The 21,061-nt window shown below is 39.4% G+C and overlaps 1 protein-coding gene across 3 annotated transcripts in view; it reads left to right on the plus strand.

Moving 5' to 3' along the window:
- Positions 1-21,061, plus strand: part of LOC122979721 (caskin-1-like) — a 38,952-nt gene that overhangs the window by 5,293 nt on the left and 12,598 nt on the right. The window contains exons 2-12 of one of the 3 annotated variants that reach the window (XM_044347412.1): positions 3,194-3,245; positions 5,740-5,837; positions 9,573-9,718; positions 9,857-9,952; positions 11,773-11,894; positions 12,224-12,332; positions 13,046-13,154; positions 14,056-14,150; positions 15,097-15,211; positions 20,242-20,340; positions 20,434-20,618. In XM_044347412.1, coding sequence (XP_044203347.1) covers positions 3,194-3,245; positions 5,740-5,837; positions 9,573-9,718; positions 9,857-9,952; positions 11,773-11,894; positions 12,224-12,332; positions 13,046-13,154; positions 14,056-14,150; positions 15,097-15,211; positions 20,242-20,340; positions 20,434-20,618 — 1,226 coding nt within the window. Of the gene's footprint in view, positions 1-3,193; positions 3,246-5,739; positions 5,838-9,572; positions 9,719-9,856; positions 9,953-11,772; positions 11,895-12,223; positions 12,333-13,045; positions 13,155-14,055; positions 14,151-15,096; positions 15,233-18,577; positions 18,753-20,241; positions 20,341-20,433; positions 20,619-21,061 lie in introns of those variants that run through there. The other 2 variants (XM_044347413.1, XM_044347415.1) reach the window with 2 other exon arrangements.

A 21,061-nucleotide genomic window follows, 5' to 3' on the forward strand; every position in this document is an offset into this window, starting at 1 on the left:
TCTTTGGACTGTTAACATATTGTGACCCTAATTCATGTCATTTTAACATATGTGTGTGCAATTGTCTGAACAGAGGGAGGAAAGACATGTCAGCGATGGCCTTTGTTTTAGGCTACTTGTTACACTGAAACTCTGAATGCATGTTGGCAGTTTCCATCACCTCAGATAGAAGTCAGAGGTGATGGAAACAGGACTTCAGAACATTTCTGGTAATGAGAACCCCCGAGAAAAACCCTCCAATTCACCTTTCCTGAGGTCTGTGGAATCTGCCCTGTTCTGTACTTTCCATTGATTAAGAATGAAAGGTTTCATTTCAAATGTGAATGGTGATGAATGATTCCATGTCAAACAAAGTCTAAAATAGGGCTCCAATTTGGAGAGTTTTGATTCAGACGTTGCAAAAAATAATATCATAGTGATCCCTGCCAAGTGATTGACAGTCTATGAGAGTGGCACGTTGAGGGGTTGCCGTGGTAACCGGGGCTCAGTTGCAGTGTTGTGACTAAAATTAACATAAAAAAAGATATGAACCCTGGTCCAAGGACACCATCAGAAAAGCATTACGGTAATGCTCTTAAACATGCAGTAGATCGATGTAAAATTTAAAGGGGACAAATTTATGTAACTGATGCGAGTTGTGAATGAAATTATTTGAAGGCGAAAAGCTATTTTAGCTCTCAAAAAAAAAAAGAAAGGATGAATTGTTTGAGGGCAGAGTGATACTCCATTTTGATTAAATATACATCGTGGCTTTGGGTTAGAGGGCGAACATTATGGAGTAATGCCCTGATCCAGACTTTATGTAATAAAAGAAAGAAGACCTACAGAGAAAAAGACAGTAGAATAATCGTGGGTGTTGGATGCCGTGGCTCTGTCATAAGTTAGTGGTGGGGGGTCATGTGGCTCTCTGATAGTCTGACGGTGACACAGATATCTGCACTCATTGATTCATCTGCTGTAGCAGTGAGGGGGGGAGGAAGGGATGGTTCTTATTTTTAATCCAAGATAGATAGAGGGGGACCCTTCACGTGCACACTAACACACACAAGCACATGCACAAGGATGATGTCAGCTGCAGAGTGTAAACAGAAGCTGCAGAACTACCAATCAGCACGCGCTCTTTAGCAAATTACAGTGAAAATTAGAGTGTGAGAGCAGGATAAAGGGATGAAGTGCAGATATAGCTGTGGAGAGAGGGAGAAGCTTTTCCCCAGATTACAGAACAGCTACAGATTACGGCCTGTGGATTAGGAGGGTTTGACCAAAAAAAAAAAAAAAAGTAGAAGCAGAGGGACAAACAAGCCGCTTTTTCTGTGTCCTTTTAAGAGTGTTTGTGTGTGTTGGTTTTTGTGAGTGTTTGTGTCTGTGTGGTGCTCCTTACTGGATATCCTGCTGTGTGCTGGCTTCATCTTCATCCTTCTCATGCTCTGTCAAAGATCAAGGTTATCAAAAAAAGCACATGTGCACATTCGTATAATCACAAGCACGGACATGCACTGACAGCCAGACATCAGAATATGAACACATATCACCGCAGGAACATGACAACAAGATCATATACCTCGCACACACCCACAATCTGCTTTTCTACTGATAAACACACAGTTACCACACTGATCCATAACGGAACAAACTGTCTTTAAGTGCAGGAATTGAGGTTATTTGCAAAATTAAATTTGGTGAAGTTGTAATATAGTTAAAGAATCTGACTGATAACAAACATAAAACTGGATTTGAAGTTTACATGGTTTGTAATGGTTTTAGATAAACCTCGCTGTACTGGAATGCATCAGTAGTAATTAAAGATACTTTATGTCTTTCTCTAATGATAATTATAGATGCATCTGAGATTAAAATTCAGTGTGAGATCCACATGTAAACAAATGGTGAAGCCATAAATTATACAATCTCCGCTCAAGATTAAACCTGCATTCACTCTCAGACTGATTGACAAATCTTTTTAATGCAAGTTTAACTTATAGGAATAGCTCAACATTGTCACAATTTGTTAAAATCATTCGCTTTTTTTCCCCCGAGAATGAGATGAGAAGATGTTTGTGTGTTATGGACAGAGTATCAGTCAGGAGGCTCTACTCTGCATAAAGCATAAAGACTGGAAGCAGGTGGAAACAGCTAACGTGGTTCTCTCTAAAGTTTATTATTGCTACCAGCATCTTTAAAATTCACTTATTGACATCCAAAATCAAACAGAGATTTAAAAATTAAATTTGTTTTTTTAGGGGGAATTATGTGTTGTAACTATTTCTTAACATACAACAGTTGGGTGCAGTGACTTCCCAGATTTTTGCCATCACTGTGAGGTTGCCAGGTTTGTTACCATCATGCCTGTGCAGAGACTTGAGTTCACACCTGCACTATAGCCAGAGACACTCAGCACAGACGTGCTAGGCGGATGGATAATCTGTGGTTCATCATACAGCACATAACTCACCCTAAAACCACAATTTGTTGTTTTTACATCCCTGTCAGTGTACAAAAGAGATACAACAGGTTAAATTTGTGAGCTTTAGAGTTGCTGCTAAGAGGAGTTTTAAACTTTGTAGAGAGCCAGGCTAGCAGTTTCCCTCTGCTCCCAGTCTTTATGCTAAGCTAGGCTAATCACATCCCGACTCCAGCTCTAATACTTTACACACAAACATGAGAGTGGTATCAATCTTCTCACATAACTTTCGGTAAGAAAGCAAATCAGCTGAGTTCCCAAAATTATTACTTTAAGAACAACTATATCAAATGTGTTAATGTTTTAAGATGATGGCGGGTGTTGTTTTACGTCAGTAATCGATGTTAACATTGGAGTAAATCAAACGTATATTATGATCAGTTGAGAAACACATAATGTGCAGATTTTTCATGTAACATGTGAGCATTCAAAGACCCAGTTTATCCAGAATTATCTTCTCTTTTTAAAGTTTTTCTTGCCTCTTCACTTCTCCTTGACCTCTGTTGTCGTTGTGAAGAAACTGTTACAAGGCAGCGAGTTGTTTTAGAGCAGTCGCAGGTATAAAAAGGGTCGCTGTCTACCTGCAGGGAATATTAGAATATGTAAAGGAGAGAACGCATTAATCACTGAATTCTGAATAGGTTTAAATTTGGACTGTCTCTATAATGAGTATGACACTTCTCTTCTTCACTCTCTCTCACTCTCTCTGTCTCTTTGCTTTATGTATTTCAGAGCTTCTCGGAGCAGCAAAGCGGGTGAATGTCAACATCCAGGATGCAGATGGGTAAGAAACAACAACTCCTCTGTTTCATTGTTATTATTACTCTTTCTTTGCTTCTTTTTCCTCTTCTTTTGTTTTTTTCTCTGCCTATTCGGTCCATTCTTTTCTTAATTTACTTCATTTTTGTCTTTATGGCATCATGTTACGTCATTCCCTTTTCTTACATGACATAGTAGCTTCACAGTTGAATCCTTGAATCAGTATTACACTATTTTGGCTCTGATTTACTCACACTTTTTTATTTATAGCTATTCAAAATACACTCAGTTGCCAGTTTCTTAGGCTCACCTGGCTATAAGTAAAGCAGACTAACACAACAGCCCAGCAGTAAATCCTTCCTTCTTCAAGGTTATAATCGTTTTTTTGTTTAAACTGTTTCACAGATGTGTCGATTCAACTTCACAGTTATTTTATAGGCTGTAGTTGTTGATGCTGTTGAACTGTATTCAGTAGTATACTGAGGGGTGTTTTTCCACTCGTTGATATAACTGGGTTAGATAAAAGATTAGAAACACCTGTCAGTATAAAGGAATACAATTCAACATCACCACAAACACAGCCTCCTATAGGAAGTTGAAACACCTTTAGAAAAGAATTTCAACAAAAGCTGAACATTGTACCCTCTATATTTCTGCAGAGCTGTTGTATTAGACTGCATTTGTTTTAGCTAAGTGTACATGATAACGTGGCTACTGCAACTACAAAGTAAACACATCCTGCGGTGATGTGGGACTACAAGACCTGTTGCAAATACTGTGTGACAAGTGGGCAGTGTAGTGTTTATGGCAGTGGTTGCCGAACCTGGGGGTCAGGACCCCCCCCAAAGGATCCCAAAATAAATCTGAGGGCTCACAAGATGATTAAAGAGTAAGAAAAATATTTTTTCTAGTTTTCCTAGTGAAATACTGCAGACTCTGTTAAGCAGGGCAAGTTATATGAAAAGCCTTTATTAAATCTGCCATATCTGTTTAAAACGCTGACCAGTTTTGACCTCACAGGGTCTTCATCGGGGCGGATATAGTAGTAGTAATTACCGATACGCTCTACAGACTTTTAATATGACTCCTCTCCGTGTTCTGCCTAACAGTGCCTGAAGAGTGTTTTCTGTGATAATTTTTTCATCTTCGAGAGCACCTTAAGGTTCTCTGGACTAACTACATGTGAAACTGATCTGCATTCTTCCTCAAATACTGGATACGTCCACATATCCAGGCCTCTAAAAATCCCTAAAATAAATCAATCTCAAAGAGGCAAAATCTCTTTTTTGCTCATGTCCACACTAAAGCCAGAACCTGTGAGGTTGAGTCACTAATACACATTTAAAGGGTTCACAGGCAACCACAGGAGCACCGTCCTTCAATCAGAAATCTCAGATTCAAACGATGGGACAGGAATACTTAAAGATCCCCTCCAGACATGTTTTAAGATGTACCTTGTTAGAAACCTTGTTAGAAGAGTACTCCTTCTTACTTATTGAAAAAATGGAGCACTGGAGGCCTCAATTTTGCACATCACACTTGTGCAAATTGCATACTGGCCCACGATTAGCTCCAAACTAGCTCTGATGTCACTAATCATGCTCGTACGTACATGGCCTAAACTCAGATACAGAAACTTTTCCACTTTCAGCAGATTAATGTGAAACAGTCGTCTAGTTTCAAACTCTGCACATACGTACATCGTTCTGCACAGTGAAGCTCAAACATCCAAGTGGAAGAACAAAAAGCAAAGCATATTTTTGACCGGAGGGAGGGTGGAGGGTGGGGGGGGGGCTTTAAGTGTCGTTGAGCAGAACACCAAATTCCTGCGAGGCTTTGTTCTGTAGCTGACCCATGTTTTGATTTCCTCACTGATGGAAGAAAGGAAAAAGGAACAAAAAAAATCTCCTTCTGCAATCAATAAATTATCAAATATATCACTTTACACGTTATCACCTGCTTGAATCTGCCTTTGAAACATATATCCAGCTCAAGAGCTCAAATCTAAAGACTGTAATTACCTTAAAGGAAAGCCAGCACTTAATTTGCTCAGAAATGTTCCCTTATCAACTCTGAATGTACAGCTATGGGTTTTGGCTATATTTAGACTCATGATTGGTTAAGCTTTTTATGTGCACATGCTTGGTTTGCGATTGTGTTCCATTTGGCTCCATCACATAACAAAGATCTTTTTATTATGTTGATTGGAATCAGATAATTGGACTCTACTCCTTGTTTAATGACTGATGATTCGTTTTGACTCCAGGGCCAGGCCCTTATATTCACCAGGGACCCATTAGACACACACACACAGAGACGCGCTGTGTGTACGCTCAGCTCCAGGGGTAGAGAGATTGCTTATTAATGGAAGTAGGTCATTTGCCCCCTCCCGTCGCTCACACAGAGCTGAGGGGCGGAGCTGCTCTACGCTGGAGATTATTTCAGCAAAGTTATGCTCTGGTTTTACACGTTACGTGTATAAATGTGTATTTTTACACATAATCTGTGTCTGTGTGAAGGTTGTCGCCGCTGCACCATGCTGCTCTGAGTGGTAACAAGGAGCTGATCTCTCTGCTGTTGGAGGCCCAGGCAGCAGTGGACATTAAAGACCATAAAGGTAAAAAATACACACACAGAATAAGACTGTCACTACAGCTTATTGTGTTACTATGAGGCAGGCACATAACACACAAGGCAGGCCAAAAAACAATAAAAAAAAAAAAACCCAGAAAAACAAATACATATTTCCAGCTTACCCCCTGTGACAAATAATGCCCTCTTATGTAATACAAGGTGATGTTGCAGAAAATGCAATAACATTTTTTTGTGTAAGTATATTTGTGAGAAGTGACAGATTTGTGTGCACAGCAAACAATAGAAAATAAAAGAGGAATGTTTCAAGGCTGCAGGACTGAGAGCCAAGTGGAAGCAGAGCAGTCCAGATTTCACTTTTCCCATCTTCATCCCAGCCTGGCAGATTCCAGAAGAAGGAGGAGAAATCACAGGGCAGATGGGAGATATAATCCCTCCAGGATGTAGGTCTACTGTCTCTGTCTTCCCAGTCAGTCATGCCCAGTATGTCTCTAAATAGAGGCGTACACCTGGCAGACAACCTCACCAGGTGGCCCTACAACCTCGACTGTTTTTTCTTAGTTGAGGTTGTAGGGAAACTCATTCTTTCACTGGCTACCTAAATCTCATGGTGAGCATTGTCGTCACTACATTTCAGTATGTTGCTCACATTACGGTACACAATGCACGAACCTAAGGGTCAGTCTTAAAGCTCGAATCAATTATTTTATCTTAACAATGGATTAAATAAGTATAATGTGAAAAGGGTCACTCATAGTGACAAACCTACAGAGAATTATCACCTCAGCTCTGCGAGTGTGTCAGTGTCTTTCAGCTCATTGTTTTGGTTTTCCAGCCTCCAACTTTACTGTTTTGATTCATTAACCACTCTCAAAAGTATTGATTTCAGCTTCAGCAGACAGCTGTTTTCAGCAAACAAAGCTCTAAAATCTCACTGTACACTACCTGCTCAGCACCAAACTGCAGACAGACAAACTTAGCTGCTGAACATAGTGGAGCATTAAACAGATATTTCCCTCACAAGATGGCCAAGACCAAAGCAGAGCCAGAAGAAGAGTGAATTCCTAGACTTCAGGATGGCGTTTGCTTCATCAGAACTGCTTGTTGGACCATTAAACACCTTTCCCTCATGAGTATTAGGAGGGTTGTGTCTGACCACTTTTGTAACTTTCCAAAAACGATGATCTGACACAGATCACACCCATTGCACGCTGTGGTTGACCTGCTGTGCAGGGTTGAGAAAGTAGCCAGGGTTGTGCTTCTCTCATCTCTTTCTAACTCTCTATCTTTGTCACTGTTCATGTGAACTATGTTGTGCAAAACTATGAATGATTCAGAACACTTTAGATTTCTGACTTGGTTGGACAACACATTGTACAAACTAGTTATTTTATAGTATAACACCTTCATAGATTCACCAGGTGGCCAGAGACACGGCTCCAAATGAATGCTAATGTTGCTCTGTGTCTGCTGAATGTGTAAATAAGCAATTGTTGTCTAACATGTTTGCCCTCTAAACGGTGATAATATGTCAGTGGTGTGTTTGTAGCTTGCTTATGTTGTTCCCAAGTGGCCCAAAAAATCAGTTATCGCAGGTTTAAGATTTATGCCTTAGCTAGTTGGGACAAAGGTGTTCTCAAGTCTCTCTTGAAAAAGAGATCTCATTCTCAATGGACTACCTGATTGAATAAAGTAAAAATAATAACAATAATAATAATAATTTGACTTGGATGATTTGATCCTCATTCAGACCCTCATCATACCCAGCTACAAAATGTTTCTACAAAATGATGCCAGTTTAGGTCACTGACTTGGACATCCTGCAGGTCCTTGCTTGCCTGTTGGCTCGTTGATATCCTGTAAGAAATCATAAGCAGGAAAAGGAGTACGCAACTATGTCAGAAACTCTGCCAAAATACTGCTTGGAACTCATATGGGTATTTCCAAATTCAAAGAGCCCACATCGTTAGAGTTAATGAATTTCTTGCTTCATTATAAGTGCATAGATAAACTGAAGGTTCATTGCTCTATGACCTGGTCATGATTCACACAGCTCTACCTTAATCTGAGGGTGCATTGCTGTCATTATAGTCTTCTCCAGATGGGTTCAGCAATCTAATTAATGGTTGAAAACTGAGAAATGAGGAAAACCAGCACCGCCTGCCAAATCAAACACGCTATTTCCAAAATCCACATGACGTTCGGGAGACATGTCAGCTATAACAATTGCCAGAGCTTTCAGGATTTGAAATACACTACACCGTTGACCCCTGATAAAGAAAAGGGCTGACACCTTTCTAGCAGTCCTCCAAAACCCTCTTCCTAAGTGTCCATTACACCAGGAATTCATCTCCCATCTGCAGACAAGCTCAGTCTCTCTCTTTCCCTGCACAGTCTGGGTTATATCTTACTTTCTCCTCCTGATTTACTGAAATGTTTTCTAGAATATCTTTGGCACTTGCCATCTATTCATATACACAGGCTTTAGCTTCTGTAATTCAGCTGTTGTGTCTCTTTATCCTGCCAGCACCTTACCTCTGAGTCAGGAGTCCTTCATGCCAACCAACTGGGCCTGGAGGGCTTCTTTATTCAGCTCCATGATGTGGCTCATCACTGGTATCAAGACTGGGGGTCTTGGGTTGCTGCCATGAGAAACATGCTCACTGCTCCTTATAGCCACTGCTATAAAGTGGTGTTTAATGTGTTCTGGTTAGAGGCACCGGTAATGTTCCCACGCTGCTTTTGTGCATCATGCTTCAGCTGGACTTTACAGCAACTTGTATTTCCTATGACACTCCGGGTCTTGTTCTCTCGGGTCTCGTCCAGCCACTTATTAGGGTGTTCTTGTCTCGCACTTTGTCTGAAAGCAGTTTGTCTCGGACATCCTGTTCCTACAAACAGAGCTGCCAGGGTCATGAAAGGTCAAAAGCGTGTCAACCACAATAAGATTGCAATTCCAGGAGGGATATAGAGTCTGTGTCTACATCTGCTGCTGCAGTGAGTCAAATATGAATGACACGCCTGCAAAAAATTCCAGAATTTGGGGTTTAATTGTTTTCTACAGCAAAATAAGCACAGTGGAGTAAATTATTGTTGAGAAAAACGTCTCATAATCAAGTTTAGTGATTCTACTTTAAAATTAAATGAAAATCAGAGGTGTTTATGCATATTGAATGGACACTGGTGGTGGTGGAATATAACCAAGTACATTTTTAAGTGGTATACGTAAGTATAAGTTTGAGGTACTTGTACTTTTATTTAATATTTCAAAATAATGTTAATGCTACTATATAGTTCTGTTCCACCACATTTAAGAGGGAAATATTCCACTTTTTACTCCTCTGCATTTATATCACAGCTACAGTTACTAGTTACTTGCAGATTACAGTCAAAAGAAATGATTTGTTTATGAAATATGATGCATTGTTATAGATTTAACTACTCAAATTCTGCAATTAATAGTTATATAGCATCAATAATAATAATAATCTAGTAACATATAATAACTACGATTGTGGGGATAACAAAGTATGATTTTAAATGCATACATTGACATTTACTTGTTGCAGAATTGTTTTTTTTTTAAATTTTAGTATTTATTCTTTGTACTAGAAAAGTAAAAGTTCTGAATACTTCTTCCAACACTGGCTATACTCTCATTTATTTGTCTGTGTCTGTGTACATGTGCTCCTGGGATCCTGGATGTCTGTGTTTTATCATGCTGTCATCTTTGGCTGTGTATTTGTGTGTGTGTGTGTAGGGATGCGTCCTCTGCATTACGCTGCATGGCAGGGGAAGACTGAACCAATGAAAATGCTGCTGAAGGCTGGCTCGTCAGTCAATGGACAGTCAGATGAAGGACAGATCCCTCTCCACCTATCAGCTCAGCATGGACACTATGATGGGGTAACTGTGTGTTTGTGTGTGTTTCAGTGTGTATGTTGGCCTTGTGTGTGTTTTTGTGAGGTGTGTGTATCGGTGCCTCATGATGCATGCATGATTTTGTTTTTTACATGCAAGAAAAGATGTTTCTGTGTGTTACAGTCGGAGATGCTGCTACAACACCAGTCCAACCCGTGTATCTCAGACTCAGCTGGGAAAACGCCGTTGGACCTCGCCTGTGAATTTGGACGTGTTGGAGTGAGTAGATTTGACTGAAAACCAAAAAAACTCATGCACTTACATACATAAACACATTTTTTATTTAATCTAATTTAACCTTTATTCAACCTGAAAGCTTCATTTTTATTAAAAATCTCTTCCTAGCCAAGATAGGCAGCAATAAATGAGTTTACAAGGTATGTTTCCATACACCTGTTTTTATTCACATTCTCAATTTTCAAAAAAATATTGAAATATCGTTAAAAAAAAAAAAAAAAAAAGTATGCTTGGCTGAGGTGGAAAAGTTGGCATATCAATAAAAGCCAAATGCAACAAGCAGCAATGTAAACAGATTTGGAGATTAAATCATGATGTACATGATGCATGTGGCTTAAATGTCCACTCACGTTTCCGCTCAACTGAAGAGACGAAAAATAGCAGCAGATGAAAACATCAGATCTGGACAGATGAGGAAACTATAACACTCCTCAAATTAATATATTAAACAAGCACAAATATCATATTTCCTTCATGTTTTCTATGTTATTTTTCACTGTTTGAGGTTTGACTGGCGCTCTCTTAATTTCGTCATCTTGTTGCACCCGTTTCCTCTGAAATGGTTTAATGGTTCCTACTTGAAAAATAGCACCTCCAGCTCTTTATCTTGAACCAACTCTAAATATTTGCATGAAGTAGAATTTTCTTTTGCCAATATTCTGGAAATGAAGTTAAAATTTGTGCTGCTACAGACAGACAACATGAGACAGTACAAATCATATAAAAGACTGCATCATAGAAACAATCTAAATGGCACCTTATGATGACACCCTTGGTCACCATGGTAACAGCATGGGTAATACTACAGCAAACACTCGTTGAGCAACTCCTTTGTCAGAAATACAAACATATGAGCAACTGGTGTATCTGTTTACAGCAAAACCAAATAAACTCACGAGTGGTTTTCCACACCACAGTTGCACTGTTCCCTCTAATATTTAAAACTGATCAGCTGTCCAAAAATTCTGAAAATAACATGTCTACAAAAGAAGACACTGAACACTTTTAATATCAACTACCAGCAGAAGGAAATATTCAGTTTGCAACAGCGGTAACATAATAGTCAACAATAGTGCTGGATTACATGCATGACTCATTTCCTGTGAATCCTTTGTGCGTTTGAAGGCTGTTTGATTCCCATGCCAGGACTCTGCCTCTAATATACAATGGAAAGTACAACAAAGAGAGGTAATTAATGAATATAAATACATTTAAAAAATGCAAACCAAAATAGTTTAAAAAAAGGGGAGTTTGATTAAATGAAAATCTCAAAACGGCGAACACATCTTGAATCCAAGATATGCCAAAATTTTGGGAGCCAGTAGAGAGAGCATTCAGTTTCTGCTGCAATGATTTTAATTCACAAAAATGTAATTTTAGTTTTGCAGAAGGTGTTTGGCTCAGGAGGTAGAGCAGGTCGTCCACTCATCAAAAGGTCTGTTGCTTAATCCCCGGCTCCTCCAGTCCACATGTCGAAGTGTCCATTGGCAAGATACTGAACCCCAAATTGCTCCTGATTGCTGTGCCACCGGTGTGTGAGTGTGTGTGAATGGGTGACCATAGAAACATTGTGGGGCGCTTTGTGCAGAAAGCGCTGTATCACTCCTGATGAGCAGGTTGGCACCTTGCATGGCAGCCTCTGCCATCAGTATATGAATGTGTGTGTGAATGTTGGCATGTGTTGTAAAGCGCTTTGAGTAGTCGATAAGACTAGAAAGGCGCTATATAAATGCAGTCCATTTACCATTTAGCATTTACATGTATGTATAAGTTATGCTGTATGTGTTTGTCTGTGTTTTTAGGTGGTCCAGCTCCTGCTCAGCAGTAACATGTGTGCAGCCATGCTGGAACCGAAACCGTCCGACCCCAATGGAGTGTCACCTCTCCATCTCGCTGCCAAGAACGGACACATTGATGTCATACGGTCTGAACAACTTGTCCTTTCAGTCTGCCTCTTTCAGCGTGTGTCTGTCGTCATTCCTACTGTATCTACCTGTCATTCAGTCCCTATAGCCTGATGTAATTTAACCTCAAATCCAGGATTAAACATCTGTTACAAGCTAAAGGAAATATAATGCAGGTCCTCATAGTTTTCTGTAGTTAGTCTTTTTAGAAATGCTTTTAAATCACTTTTGTCAACTTCCTTTTATGTATATGCAGATTTTATTTAAAGCACTTTTTAAATTATGTTTTGAAAGGTGTTTTGCAAATAAAAGTTATTATTATCATTATTTTATGCACACAATTTTGCAGGTTGCTGATTCAGGCTGGAATAGATATCAACAGACAGTCTGAGTCTGGCACAGCACTACATCAGGCTGCCCTCTGTGGGAAAACAGAGGTAGTACGCCTGCTGCTGGATGTAAGTCTATCTGCCTGTCTGTCGGTTAGTTGAATGTGTTTACATAAGCAACTGTTGTTAAAGCTGCCTCCCTCTCCTCAGCTGGGCAAGTTTACACCTCAGCACTTGTCATTCACCCCACTGAGCTGTGTGATGAAGTGAGATGTAGGATATGTTAGCTTGTTACATAAAAACCCTCCCAGCCAATTATGTATCTCCAAGTTTGCTCCTCCATTTTAAAACAACCATACGCCCATGCTTGCACGTGTTGTCTTTTTCGTGCGTGTGTGTGTGTGGGTGGTGGGGCAGGCTGACGGATTTCAGTCACTGACCTCACGGATTTTCCCCCCATGGGAACAAATCTGAAGTCAAAAGTTGGCAGCCCTGATAAAACTGTAGCAGACTGGCTAGCATGCTACATGTCATGCGATATTCAAAACAGCTTTGCTTTGTGTTTCAGCTCTTTTATCACCTTCAGATAAAATGATGATAAAATGAAACCTTGCTTACAGGACTTAATTACTTTTCTGCATTTTGCCTCTCTATGTTATTAGTGTGGTGATGTTGACCAAAACATGACAAAAAAGTGAATGAAATGCCAGAAAGAAAGAAACTTTTAAGGCCTGTACACACAGGGTCAAAGCTCCTCAGAAACACAGTGTGTAATACTGTATAACCTTGTTGTTGTTTACTGTTGACAAAAGTAATATGTTTTCTCCTCTACCTCCATCCAGAGTGGCATCAGTGCAGGAGTGAGGAACACTCTCAGTCAAACTGCTCTGGACATCGTTAACCAGTTCACCACCACACAGGCCAGCCGAGAGATCAAACAACTACTGAGAGGTGAGAACATGAGTGCCAACACACAATAGCACAAAATGTAGTTTTGATCTGATACCAAGTAATAAAAGAATCACAAATACTGACACAGATGTTTTTTTATTAGGCCTTATTAGAAGCATCATGTAGGGAAGAGTCATGTGTCATGCTTTATGAAGTGAATTATTAATGGGCTATTTCTAAATGACTTTTCTTTAACTGCTAAGATTTGCAAAACAATAAACATTTCCTCTTTCTAGTATCACTTGACTCTGCAGCTCAGCTGTATGAAGCTGTTCACAACTTTACTGCTTTGGTTCACGCTCACTGCTCATCGTCATTGTTTTTGGCTGCAGCAAGCAGCTGTTTTCAGCGTAAAAGCTCTAAAAATCGACTGTACACTACCTGCTCAGTGCTTAACGGCAGACAAACACAGTTTGAGACTAGCTGATAAATGTAGTGTAGCATTTAGCAGCTTAAGATATTGTAGATAGATACTTTATTTATCCTGAGGGAAATTCATGTACAACCAAGAGAAAATAAGCAACATTGAATAAAGCAATGTAAGGAGAACTTCAAAAATTCAAGTTGCAATGACTTAAGGTGAGGATGCTATCAGTGCAATTAACAGTCAGATATTTCCCTCAGGAGTTGGTGGAGACCAAAAGCAGAGCTAAAAGAGAGTGAATATTGCACTTACTTTCACCAGGCAGAAAGAAACATGACTCCAATTGAATGATAATGTTACTCCCTATCTGCTGGATGTTTAAATAAGCAACTGTTCGCAAAAAAAAATCGTGATCGCTGTGAGCATATTGACTATTGACGCTAATATCAATGCCAAACTAAGACTTTCGACTACCTCCTTCCTGCACTGTTTGACTCTACTCAACTCTACTGGTCATACTATACTTCTGTCTTGCAGATGCTTCGGCTGCGATGCAGGTACGAGCACTGAAGGATTACTGCAACAACTACGACCTTACCAGCCTCAACATCAAAGCTGGAGACATTATCACGGTACTTAACTTAGATTAAACAATGGCACCAAAACTTCAGTAATTATTGAACTTGTCTACTGAAATTCATCAGTCAGTGCAGAACGCAGTGTACTATATCCTTTATGAGCAAAGTTTTTAGCATTGGTAACAACTTTTTATACATATAGCCTATATTTGTATAACTTTCACTTATACAGCGATGCAGGTTACACCAGCTCTTCATATGTTCAATTTTAGCTTAGTTATAACGTGTTAAAGTTTGTATAAAGTGTTTAAAGTGGAAATTTACACATCACCTAATTAAAATGGGTTGCTCCACAAAAACTAGTTCTTATGTAGAGATTAGTTGTTTCTAAATATTTACACCCAGTAACTGCCAGGTGAAATGTACAGTAGCTAACTGAAGTAACTGACAAAACTAACGTTAGCTTGATAATATTTCCCCAATTTAAATTGAAGAGTAAATTAGGTAAACATGGAATATAGTCAACATATCTGAACTGACACTTCATTAAAATACTGGTTAACACTAACTGGAAAAGATTTTAAATAAAACAATACACCTTCTTTTTCAAAACATTATGCCAATAGTGTAAGCTAGACTACAATGACTAGCTAGCTAAGTTGGTTAGGTTAGCATAAACATATTTCCTGCTCATTCTAAACTGTATGAATATTAATGTATGTATGCAAATAAACAAAGTCCCAGTTTCCACATTACTTAAGTAAAACGTTTAATGGTGCAACCCAATTTAGTAAATCATTAGTTTGAAACTAGCTAACATAGTTCCTAAGAACTTAGGAAGAACTTTACACCCACACTTAGTTATGGTTTTACGAATAGCTAGTGCAACCCAATCCAGTTAATGTTTTATAAGTGTACACAAGTTATAACCTTATTACTTAATTGGATTTTGTAAACTGTGAGTGTGTGTGTGTGTGTGTGTGTGTGTGTGTGTCAACAGGTTTTGGAGCAGCACTCTGATGGCCGATGGAAAGGCTGTATTCACGACAACCGCACTGGAAATGACCGGGTGGGGTATTTCCCCTCCAACATGGTGGAAGTCATCAAGAGGGCAGGTGACCACCCACATCACAGCGGTGTGTGTGTGTGTGTGTGTGTTTTGGGTGGGAGGGTGTATGAGTGGCTGTATGTGTGTGAGCTCAGCAGATGTTGTGTAGCTCTAGCTGATCATTAGTTGTAGATAGCTGCAGCATCATCAGCCTCTTTAGGCAGCTCATCTGTTTTTCCCAACCTGTCAATCATTTACCAGTCACCCAAGACTGTCCCTTACTGGCTGTCAACACTCCTCCCCCCTCTCTGCCTCTATTTCTGCTCCTTCTGTCACCCTCCCTAGTTAATAAACCCAGCCTGGGGCCTGTATCACAAGCGAGAATAGTGAGTTAGCCAGTGATCTTTGCATTTGACTCACTTCATTGTATCACAAAGCTGTCTCACTTTTATCCTGGGTTAACTTCAGAGGATCAGATCAAAACCTGTCAATAGCCACACTACTGATCAGTCAGATCACAGCAACAATTCTCTCAGGATCCTGAGAGGGACAAAAGTACATTTACAATAAAGTGTAACCTAATTAACCCCATGCGGTTCACCCATTTTTTGATCTGTTCCATTTCCTGTTTTGTCACCTAACTTTCGGTTGTTGTTGATGACTAATTCAGTTTCTTCCAGGATTTCACAGTTTTTTTGTGATTATTGTGGCCAAAAATGCTTGACTTTGGAGCAGCTATTCTCGAAAATTGCGATACAATTTGCGATATATTGAGTATTGTGGTAAAATTGCGAAGCAAAGGAAAATAATTTGATTGTTTTTAAACTACCAATGAAGAGTTATGTAATCACTTCCTTTGATAAAAAGCATACCACATATCACAGAAACAACTATAATTCACAATCTCCTGGAGGGACTGTGCAGTACATACAAGTCTAAAGTCTCAGTCTTGCTTGACTCTCACAGCCTGCTGCACATTTGTGAAAATTCAGAATGTGAACACATCCACCACAAATATCAGATTAAAAAGTTTGTTCAGCCTCAACTAGCTTACAATAAGCTCAAGTATCAACATGATTTAAACTATTCACCCTAATATAACATGTAATATATATTTTGCCAATAATATAATTTTGAATAATGAGCCAGCTACACACTAATAGGCCACATCATGGGAAACTGGTCTGTGCAGTGTAGCAGTTTATCAAACCTGAATAGTCCTCTTTGTTCTCTTTACGTCTGTTTACACCTGGTATAAACATGCATCTCCACATGCGTCCTGAGTGACCACATGTGATCAGATCTCACTTCCCCGCTCTATATGCAAATAAACACGGACATCATTTCCCTTTTCAAGACGAAATTCGTTCCTTATTCGTCCAAAGCTGTGTTCAGCTTGTTTGATAGATAACAGGATAGGCTAAATATTCAGGATATAAATATATATTCCGCGTTGGGAGAGAGAGAGAGAGAGAGAGAGAGAGAGAGAGATGCAGCGATCTCCCTGCAGCTTCATCTCTCCATTCAGAGACACCGTGTGCATTTAAGCATAAGATACAGCAGCATAACTTCATTGATTATTTAAATCTCCGACACGCCGACAGGATGGGTCAGGATCTAATGTTAATTAACGTTCTGTGTTCTTCTACACATCCAATAGGTCAGCTTTTACAAACACAGTCCAGGTTCATACAGTGAAACTGTTTGGAGTAAAGCAGTCGTCCTCCTGATAAATCTTGAGTTCATTATGTTTAGCAGTGCAGCAAAACTAAAAACTGCAGTTATCAATTTGACAGGACAGAAGAAACTATCCAGCAAAGTTTAGCTTCTGAAATATTTTTTTAGACAGGTGGATTACGTTTTTAATTCACATGAAAAACAAAATAATTTGTTTATCCTGTAATCAAACAAGTTGAACAGCCTTGGACAGAGGGTCCTGTGTCTAATTTGCTGGAAAATAGAGGACGTCAGTTGAGTAAGCGGGCCTTCAATGTGGCCCAGGACGCATTTACATTTACACTACTAAAAGAATGTGGCCACATGCGGCCCAGACCACCTCCGAATGAGGTCTGAGTGATTGGATTTTAATCTGTCCCCAATGCGTCTTGGGTGCGTTTAAACTTGTATTTAGAGCTGTCCACTTGTGATCGGATCACCCGACAGATGTTAATGCCAGGTGTTAACAGGGCCTTTGTTTTTAATAAAAACATCCTGTATTAGCACATGTTTTGAATGGCCAAACACATTCTGACTAGTCACCATGAGTAATATAACCATAACATGATCAGTTGATGCTGGTGCTGTGTGAGCGGATGTTTGTCAGACTGCTGCAGAAGGAAGTTTATGCCAGCAAAGTAATTACAAGCTGATAAAGTAAACCTTCACAATGCAAAACATTCCCACCTCTGCTGTAGACAGCAAGTTAAAAAACTAAACAACAGAGTCGGAGCACTTCTTTGTTGCTTAAACACATAATGTCAGTAAAGAGTAAGATTAATTTTGTCTAGTCCACTCTGAGTTTAAAACTGGACTCCTAACAAACTGATATATTTTCCCACACGCCCAGCCAGATGAATGGCAATTATAGATGCATATTATTAATTGCACACACTGTTAATTAGCTACATGTCAGTCAAATAGACCTTATCAGGCATTTCTTTTCTTCAGGCTTTTTTTGACTATTAGTACTTTTCTTTTTTGCTCTGACAACAGGAAGAGCCTTAACTTTACTTGGAAATGTTTTGTATCACTTATTCATAAAGTAATAGTTTGTCCATCAAAAGACAAAAAAGCACCAAATGTCACTATGGATAATCCGTTTATTCTCCATACTCATTCGACACAATTGAGCATGTTGACCATATTTTTAAAAGTCGTGGGGTTTAAATTTTTACCTCGCTGATTTTCACATTTTACTGCAGCAAACCAAATTTCCCTGCAGTGTTTCATCTCATGTCATATTTAATACTCCACTCATGGTCCTGAGGATGTTATGTATGATTGGCATGTAAATAAAAACTGTACTTTGCTAATGTGAAAGCACCTGTAGCTGGATTAGAAAACTCAAAGTTGGAAATCAGCTTTGTGATACCAGTTATCCAGGATCACAGATGTTAGGCTCAGTGAAGCCAGACTAAGTTGAACTTGCTTCGTGATAAAGGTCCCTGCTCTGCTTGACTGTGATGCTTTTGTTCATATTTCAATTTGCTTTATTGCTGTAGTGGTATTACGTTTTAATTTAAATAAATATATTCCCTGTGGATATATGGATGTATTCTTTTTCTCATATTTTGATTTCAATTAATTATTCTTTTACACATTTTCTGATATGATTAGATTTGTTTTGTTTCAAGTTGACTGATCAGTTGTTGTTGTTGTTGTGTTGTTGTTGTTGTTGTTGTTTTGCACCTCCCTCCTCCTGGCTCGAGTCCAGGTCACTCCCCCTCTCAGCAGTGCCACACCCTCCTGCTCCGCAGGCCCAACCCCTGCCCCATCGCCTCGGTCAACGGACACTCATACCCCCCCACCAAAGTCCTCCCCCTGCATCTGCCTCCCCCTCCATCCCCTCACCCCAACACACAGTCCCTCCCTCGGTTCTCCTCCTTTGGGTATGTTCCACTTCCCATTTCTCCTCCTTCTCTCTCGTCTCCTCCTCTGTCCACTCCTCCTCCTCCTCCTCCTCCTCCTCTCTCCACTTCTCAGGAGCAGCAAAGTCAGACAGGTACATACTGTAGTACACTTTAAATCACAGATAAGCATCATTGTTAGTAGATAAAAACAGTTTTCCACACTGTTTGACAACATCACATATAAAGTTTGTTATCTATCTGCTTGTTTTAATAAAGGATAAGTTCACCCATTTACAAGACAACACATTTTACACAGAACAGTATCTACCTGTGCAGATGTTTTGGGTTTTATTTGCGAAAGTTTTGAGATATTTGCCACTTATAAGTTTTTTCAAAGGAGGTATCGCACATTCAGATATCTCAGATGCGGGTGAGTTGGAAAGTATCACTTCAATCTTGAGAAAAGAGGATCCCGCATTCTACTCTTCATCCATAAATTGTGATGCTGAGCAAGAGCAGAGTGCGGGATCTTCTTTTCTCAAGGTTGAAGAGATATCCGCTGCTGAAACATCTGGTGAAAGTGACAAATTTCATTTGCTTACTCATTGACTGCTCAACAGTCTGTGACTACTCCAAGAGATGCTCCTCAGCTTTTACCAAAACAAATCAATTAAAAGATCAATTACTAGTATTTTTGGGGGAAAAAAAACATGGATTTTTAAAATTTTTTCTATATAGATATCAGCATTGGTCTCAAAAATTGAGGCTCTACTGTGGATTGTCTTGATTATCTGGAAAAAAAAGATGTTCAGTTTTTCAAATGTACCGTTATCCTCAGTGCTGTGGCAACCACAAAATAATGCTTTTGTTATGATGACACATGATGATACAGAAATGTCAGTGACATATCTCAAAACCTTTGCAAATAAAACCGAAACTAGTAAGGGCTAGAGTGAAAAAAAAAAGTTTGACAATTTATGTGAACTGAAATGACCAGTTTTATGGTTTCACTAACAAATCATGTAAAGTTTTCAAGGCATATGCCTCATTTTATATAAATATTCCGGTCAGTTGGCCTGAAATATCTGGTATCATTGGACTTTTTGAAATCGCAACAAAAATTGTAAATAAATATGGTTTGAACAGTGCTTATCTGCACAATATTTGCTTGTAAGAAAGAACCTGCCTAACAGTGTGTGGGGCTTTTACAAGCCTCAAAACTTTTAACAGTTAACAGGTGGCGTGACCACAATGATTAATTCAGATTTCATGAATTTGCAGGTGTGTGAGTGCTTCTTTGTGAGCCTGAGTGTTTGCTTCATTAGTACAGAAAGGTTAAAAACATTTTATATATGAATATATTTTACACTTCATATAGCAGTTGATTAATAGCTGCTTTTGTAGTTAAAGGAACTTTCTCAAAAAATAAAATTAAATGGTGGCGGTAACAAGAGTGTGTGTGTGTGTGTGTGTGTGTGTGTGTGTGTGTGTGTGTGTGTGTGTGTGTGTGTGTGTGTGTGTGTGACAGGTTCGCGGACTGCCGAGTTGAGTCCTCAAGGATCTCCTACTTTGGGCCAGCAGAGTAGCACCAGTGAGGATATCTGGGTGCTACGCAAACCACTGGCAGGTAAACTCAACAGTGTGTGTTTGGTTGACTTCGTGTGAAACTGTGAGTAATGTGGTCTATATAATACCCTAGAATACGTGTTTGTGTTTGAAGGTGGTGACCGCAGTGGCAGCGTAGGCAGCATCGGCAGTGCTCGGTCATCAAGCAGCCTGCAGAGCTCCGGGAACACACATGTTCTGACCACACCTGCACCCAGTCCGCACCCAGCACCTACACCAGGTGTCAACACGCACGGCCTTAACGCTCCAGGCCTGAACGCACAAGCGGAAGGGGTCAAGGTAAGAGACTCCTTTATGTGGGTGTAAGTTTTTTTTGCAGGTGTTTATAGTGTGTTTTGACAGATAGATCACAAAACAACATACACATCATTTCTTGGAAACGGCAAAACATTTTCAGGAAGCAACACTAGTTACCAAGTAAACCACAATTCTGTTTCCTGCTGTTTCTGTTTGTTCTTCTGAGCAGCATCGCTTTTTTTTCTACAATAGACCAAGTGCATGAAGATGATGCCCTCCTTATTCGCCCTTTTATCAATTACAGAGCATTATAAAACCTATAAATACAAACATCAACACTCTTCTTATGTGTATGTACAGTATTTTTGGTAGAGTAACAAAATATGCTAACAACATAGTTTTATTTATTATTATTTGCATGTTTTGAGTCTGAAATTGAAACCTGGCATTTCAGTCTGATAAGCATAAATGTCACTGGAGTTATT

This window comes from Thunnus albacares, chromosome 3 (assembly GCF_914725855.1).
Source record: "Thunnus albacares chromosome 3, fThuAlb1.1, whole genome shotgun sequence".
Lineage (NCBI taxonomy): Eukaryota > Metazoa > Chordata > Actinopteri > Scombriformes > Scombridae > Thunnus > Thunnus albacares.